The sequence below is a fragment of the Triticum dicoccoides genome, chromosome 2A (genome assembly GCF_002162155.2).
Source record: "Triticum dicoccoides isolate Atlit2015 ecotype Zavitan chromosome 2A, WEW_v2.0, whole genome shotgun sequence".
NCBI classification, from domain to species: domain Eukaryota; kingdom Viridiplantae; phylum Streptophyta; class Magnoliopsida; order Poales; family Poaceae; genus Triticum; species Triticum dicoccoides.
In genome coordinates, this window is record NC_041382.1 from 61926397 (window position 1) to 61933967 (window position 7571).

General features: G+C 38.6%; 1 protein-coding gene across 1 annotated transcript in view; it reads left to right on the forward strand.

Moving 5' to 3' along the window:
* The first annotated feature begins 352 nt into the window (after positions 1 to 352).
* The window catches only part of LOC119357593 (tyrosine--tRNA ligase 2, cytoplasmic-like), a 30528-nt gene continuing 23309 nt past the window's right edge, over positions 353 to 7571 (forward strand). Inside the window, exon 1 of the mRNA XM_037624491.1 lies at positions 353 to 514. Within this exon, the coding sequence (XP_037480388.1) occupies positions 353 to 514 (162 nt within the window). The remainder of the gene's footprint in view (positions 515 to 7571) is intronic.

Here is a 7571-nt window from a genome sequence, read left to right on the forward strand (position 1 = left end):
ACGGTGATGCAAACACCAAATTCTTCCACTGACGCATTAACGCCCCTAGGAGGAAAAACCACATCCATCGAATCAAGCGCGAGCATGGCTGGGTAACAGAGCACAAGGAAAAAGAGAAGATCATTCATGATCGTTTCTCTGAGGTGATGGGGAGGGGGAGCACGAGCAGTAAGGACTTTAACTGGGAGGAACTTGGCATTGAGTCCCATCATATGCGTGGCCTTGATAGTGATATCACTGAGGACGAGGTATGGGAAGCCATCAAGGAGATGCCTAATGATAAAGCGCCCGGGCCGGATGGCTTCACAGGCATTTTCTTCAAAAAGTGTTGGGGGTTATCAAGCATGCCGTCATGAGGGTCATTCAACGCTTTGCTTCTCTCAACACCTCCGACCTCCAGTGGCTCAACTCCGCCAATGTAGTTCTCTTGCCCAAAAAGGAAGGGGCGGAAGGCATCTCTGACTACAGGCCTATTAGCCTCATCCACGCCATTGCTAAAATCATCGCCAAGGTGGTAACCATAGAAGCATGTTTACTAATAAGTTTAAGTTCACCTTTAACATTAGCCATATAATCACTCAAGTGTTCGATCATATAAGCATTATGTTTCAATTGTCTACCAACATAAGCATTAAAATCTTCTTGCTTAACCATAAAGTTATCAAATTCATCCAAACATTGGCTAGCAAACTTAGCGGGAGGGATTTCAGCTTTATCATATCTATAGAAAGAATTTACTTTTACTACCTGTGTCGGGTTATCGAGACCATGTGTTTCTTCAATAGGTGATGAATTAAGACCAGGTATTTCTTCAACAGGAGGTAAATTCTTAACATCTTCAGTTTTTATACCTTTTTCTTTCATAGGTTTCGTTGCCTCTTGCATATCTTCAGGACTGAGAAATAGAATACCCCTTTTCTTCGGAGTTGTCTTAGGAGTTGGTTCAGGAAGTGTCCAATTATTTTCATTAGTCAACATATTATTCAATATCATTTCAGCTTGATCAACAGTTCTTTCCCTGAAAACACAACCAGCACAACTATCCAGGTGGTCTCTGGAAGCATCGGTTAGTTCATTATAAAAGATATCAAGTATTTCATTTTTCTTGAGAGGATGATCAGGCAAAGCATTAAGTAATTGGAGAAGCCTCCCCCAAGCTTGTGGGAGACTCTCTTCTTCAATTTGCACAAAATTATATATTTCCTTTAAAGCAGCTTGTTTCTTATGAGCGGGGAAATATTTAGCAGAGAAGTAGTAAATCATATCCTGGGGACTACGCACACAACCAGGATCAAGAGAATTAAACCATATCTTAGCATCACCCTTTAATGAGAACGGAAATAATTTAAGGATATAATAGTAGCGAGTTTTCTCATCATTAGTGAACAGGGTAGCTATATTATTTAATTTAGTAAGATGTGCCACAACAGTTTCAGATTCATAGCCATAGAAAGGATCAGAATCAACCAAAGTAATTAACTCAGGATCAACAGAGAAATCATAATCCTTATCAATAATAAAGATAGGTGAAGTAGCATAAGCAGGATCATATTTCATTCTAGCATCCAGAGTTTTTCTTTAAGCTTAGCTAATAGTTTCTTAAGATCACTTCTATCATTGCAGGCAAGAAAGCCTAGCAGTTTTTCATCCATAACATAACCCTCAGGAACAAAAGGCAATTCATATCTAGGGGAGAATCTTCATCATCACTTTCATCAATATTATCAGTTTCAATAATTTCATTCTCTCTAGCCCTAGCAAGTTGTTCATCAAGAAATTCACCAAGTGGCACAGTAGTATCAAGCATAGAAGTAGTTTCATCATAAGTATCATGCAAAGCAGAAGTGGCATCATCAATAACATGCGACATATTAGAATTAATAGCAGAAGCAATTTTAGGTGTCGCAAGTTTACTTAAAACAGAAGGTGAATCAAGTGCAGAGCTAGATGGCAGTTCCTTACCTCCCCTCGTAGTTGAGGGAAAAATCTTGGTTCTGTGATCTTTCAAGTTCTTCATAGTGATAAGCAGATATAAATCCCAAGTGACTCAAAGAATAGAGCTATGCTCCCCGGATTTGGCGCCAGAAAATGGTCTTGATAACCCACAAGTATAGGGGATCGCAACAGTTTTCGAGGGTAGAGTATTCAACCCAAATTTATTGATTCGAGACAAGAGGAGCCAAAGAATATTCTCAAGTATTAGCAGCTGAGTTGTCAGTTCAGCCACACCTGGAAACTTAATATCTGCAGCAAAGTGTTTAGTAGCAAAGTAATATGATAATAATGGTTATGGTAGCAAAAGTAATATTTTCGGGTTTTGTAGTGATTGTAACAATAGCAACGGAAAAGTAAATAAGCGAAGAACAATATATGGAAAAGCTCGTAGGCAATGGATCGGTGATGGAGAATTATGCCAGATGTGATCGATCATGTAACAGTCATAACCTAGGGTGACACGGAACTAGCTCCAGTTCATCAATGTAATGTAGGCATGTATTCCGAATATAGTCATACATGCTTATGGAAAAGAACTTGCATGACATGTTTTGTCCTACCCTCCCGTGGCAGCGGGGTCCTATTGGAAACTAAGGGATATTAAGGCCTCCTTTTAATAGAGTACCGGACCAAAGCATTAACACATAGTCAATACATGAACTCCTCAAACTATGGTCATCACCGGGAGTGGTCCCGATTATTGTCACTTCGGGGTTGCCGTATCATAACACATAGTAGGTGACTATAGACTTGCAAGATAGGATCAAGAACTCTCATATATTGATGAAAACATAATAGGTTCAGATCTGAAATCATGGCACTCGGGCCCTAGTGACAAGCATTAAGCATAGCAAAGTCATAACAACATCAATCTCAGAACATAGTGGATACTAGGGATCAAACCCTAACAAAACTAACTCGGGCCCTAGTTTTTCTTTATTTCTTTCAGTTTGTCAACTGAATTGCTTGAGGACAAGCAAGGGTTTAAGCTTGGGGGAGTTGATACGTCTCCGTCGTCGTATCTACTTTTCCAAACACTTTTGCCCTTGTTTTGGACTCTAACTTGTATGATTTGAATGGAACTAACCCGGACTGACGCTGTTTTCAGCAGAATTGCCATGATGTTGTTTAATGTGCAGAAAACAAAAGTTCTCGGAATGACCTGAAACTCCACGGAATATCTTACAATAAATAATAAATAATCCTCGCCAAAGATGAAGACCAGGGGGGCACACACCCTTGCCACGAGGGTGGGGGGCGCCCCCCCCCCCAGGGCGCGCCCCCTACCTCGTGGGCCCCCTAGAGACCCCCCGACTCCAACTCCAACTCTATATAACTGCTTTCGGGGAGAAAAAAATAGGAGAGAAGAAATCATCACGTTTTACGATAGAGCCGCCGCCAAGCCCTAAAACCTCTAGGGAGGGCTGATCTGGAGTCCGTTCGGGGCTCCGGAGAGGGGGATTTGTCGCCGTCGTCATCATCAACCATCCTCCATCACCAATTTCATGATGCTCACCGCCGTGCGTGAGTAATTCCATCGTAGGCTTGCTGGACGGTGATGGGTTGGATGAGATTTATCATGTAATCAAGTTAGTTTTGTTAGGGTTCGATCCCTAGTATCCACTATGTTCTGAGATTGATGTTGCTATGACTTTGCTATGCTTAATGCTTGTCATTAGGGCCCGAGTGCCATGATTTCAGATCTGAACCTATTATGTTTTCATCAATATATGAGAGTTCTTGATCCTATCTTGCAAGTCTATAGTCACCTATTATATGTTATGATCCGTTAACCCCGAAGTCACAATAATCGGGATACTTACTGGTGATTACCGTAGTTTGAGGAGTTCATGTATTCACTATGTGCTAATGCTTTGTTCTGGTTCTCTATTAAAAGGAGGCCTTAATATCCCTTAGTTTCCATTAGGACACCGCTGACACGGGAGGGTAGGACAAAAGATGTCATGCAAGTTCTTTTCCATAAGCACGTATGACTATATTCGGAATACATGCCTACATTACATTGACGAATTGGAGCTAGTTCTGTGTCACCCTATGTTATGATTGTTACATGATGAACCGCATCCAGCATAATTATCCATCATTGATCCAATGCCTACGAGCTTTCCATATACTGGTTTACGTTTATTTACTTTCCCATTGCTATTGTTACAATCACTACAAAATACCAAAAACACTACTTTGCTTTCGTTACTATTTAGTTACCGTTACCATCACTATCATATTACTTTGCTACTAAACACTTTGCTGCAGATACTAAGTTTCCAGGTGTGGTTGAATTGACAACTCAGCTGCTAATACTTGAGAATATTCTTTGGCTCCCCTTGTGTCGAATCAATAAATTTGGGTTGAATACTCTACCCTCGAAAGCTGTTGCGATCCCCTATACTTGTGGGTTATCAAGACTAATTTCTGGCGCCGTTGCCGGGGAGCATAGCTCTATTCTTTGAGTCACTTGGGATTTATATCTGCTGGACACTATGAAGAATTTGAAAGACGCTAAGACAACAATTTATACCTCAACTACGAGGGGAGGTAAGGAACTGCCATCTAGCTCTGCACTTGATTCACCTTCTATTATGAGTTAACTTGCGACACCTAAACCTGCTTCTGCTATTCGTTCTGATATGTCGCATGTTATTGATGATGCTACTTCTGCTATACATGATACTTATGATGAAACTACCTCTATGCCTGATACTACTATGCCACTTAGTGATTTTCTCGAGGAACGACTTGCTAGGGCTAGAGAGATTGAAAACATTGAATCTGATTATGAGGATGAAAGTGATGATGAAGAATCACTTGTTATTCCTGAGGGTTATTTATTTGATCAAGAAGCTTCTTTAGCTATTTTAGCTTGCAAAGATAGATATGAACTCCAAAGGTTATTAGCTAAATGGAATAAGCAATCTCTAAATGCTAGGATGAGACCTGACCCTACTTTTGCTACTTCACCTATCTGTGTTGCTGATAAGGATTGTGAATTCTCTGTTGATCCTGATATAATTACTTTGGTTGAATCTGATCCTTTTCATGGCTATGAATCTGAAACTGTTGTGGCACATCTTACTAAATTAAATGATATAGCTATCCTGTTCACTAATGATGAGAGATCTCGCTACTTTTATATCCTTCAAATATTTCCGTTCTCATTAAAGGGTGATGCTAAGATATGGTTTAATTCTCTTGATCCTGGTTGTGTGCGTAGTCCCCATGATATGATCTATTACTTCTGTGCTAAATATTTCCTTGCTCATAAGAAACAAGCTGCTTTAAAGGAAATATACAACTTTGTGCAAATTAAAGAAGAGAGTCTCCCACAAGCTTGGGGGAGGCTTCTCAAGTTACTTAATGCTTTGCCTGATCATCCTCTTAAGAAAAATGAAATACTTGATATCTTTTATAATATACTAACCGATGCTTCCAGAGATTACCTGGATAGTTGTGCTGGTTCTCTTTTCAGGGAAAGAACACCGGATGAAGCTGAAATCTTATTGAACAATATGTTGACAAATGAAAATAATTGGGCACCTCCTGAGCCAGCTCCTGCTCCAATTAATGATCCTATTCCTAAACCAACTCCGAAGAAGAGGGGTATTCTATTTCTCAATCCCGAAGATATGAAAGAGGCAAAGAAATCTATGAAAGAAAAATGTATTAAAGCTGAAGATGTTAAGAATTTACCTCATATTGAAGAAATACATGGTCTTAATTTACCGCCTATTGAAGAAACATATGACCTTGATCCTTTACTTATTGAAGAACCTCCAGACCTCGATAACCCGACACAGGTAGTAAAGGTAAATTCTCTCTATAGATATGATAAAGCTGAAATCACTCCTACTAAAATTGCTAGTCAATGCTTGGATGAATTTGATAATTTTATGTTTAAACAAGAAGACTTCAATGCTTATTTTGGTAGACAATTAAAAAAATATGCTGATATGATTAAATACTTGGGTGATTATATGGCTAATATTAGGGGTGAACTTAAACTTATTAGTACACATGCTTCTATGGTTACCACTCAAGTAGAACAAGTACTTAAAGCTCAAAAAGAATTGCTCAATGAGATGAATAGTAAGAAAAATGATTATGCTGTTAAAGTGGCTACTAGAATTGGTACAATGACTCAGGAACCTTTGTAAGGCCACCCTAAGAGAATTGAGCAAGATTCTCAGAGAAATAAAATTGATGCACCTAGTTCTTCTAAAAAGAAGAAAAAGAAAAATGATAGAACTGTACAAACTTCTAGTGAATCTATTGCTGAACCACCTGATAATCCAAATGATATTTCTATGTCTGATGCTGAAACACAATCTGGCAATGAACATGGACCTAATGAAAATGTTAATGATGATGTTCATAATGATGCTCAACCTAGCAATGATAATGATGTAGAAATTGAACCTGCTGTTGATCTTGATAACCCACAATCAAAGAATCAACGTTATGATAAGAAAGATTTTGTTGCTAGGAAACATGGTAAAGAAAGAGAGCCTTGGGTTCAGAAACCCATGCCTTTTCCTCCCAAACCATCCAAGAAAAAGGATGATGAGGATTTTGAGCGCTTTGCTGAAATGATTAGACCTATCTTTTTGCGTATGCGATTAACTGATATGCTTAAAACCAATCCTTATGCTAAGTACATGAAAGATATTATTACAAATAAAAGAAAGATACCGGAAGCTGAAATTTCCACCATGCTTGCTAATTATACTTTTAAGGGTGGAATACCAAAGAAACTTGGAGACCCAGGAGTACCTACTATACCATGCTCCAATAAAAGAAACTATGTTAAAACTGCTTTATGTGATCTTGGAGCCGGTGTTAGTGTTATGCCTCTCTCTTTATATCGTAGACTTGACTTGAATAAGTTGACACCTACTGAAATATCTTTGCAAATGGCTGATAAATCAACGGCTATACCTGTCGGTATTTGTGAGGATGTGCCTGTTGTAGTTGCAAACGTTACTATTTTAACGGACTTTGTTATTCTTGATATTCCCGAGGACAATAGTATGTCTACTATTCTTGGAAGACCTTTTCTTAATACTGCAGGGGCTGTTATTGATTGCAACAAAGGCAATGTCACTTTTCATGTTAATGGTAATGAGCATACGATACACTTTCCGAGGAAACAACCTCAAGTTCATAGTATCAGTTCTATCGGAAAAATTCCATCTATTATATTTGGAGGTTTTGAATTTCCTCTTCCTACTGTCAAGAAGAAATATGATATACTTATTATTGGGGATGTGCATATCCCCGTTGAGGTAACCTAGTGTTATTCGAAATTTCTCCGGTTTCATGTTAATCGGAATGAGTTTGTTAACAAGACTTGATCAACCTTGTTAGTGGATTCCTTTTTGATGATCGTGAGATGGACGAAATTAGAAGCACAACCTTCTGTACCCCTCTCTATACTTTCTGTTATTTACTTGAATTAAAGTAAAAATAAATAATTTTTTGTCTGTTATCCGATTATCCGTGCAATATAAAAATACCTCAAAAATAAAAGTTCTCCAAATGCCCTGAAAATTAAATATGAT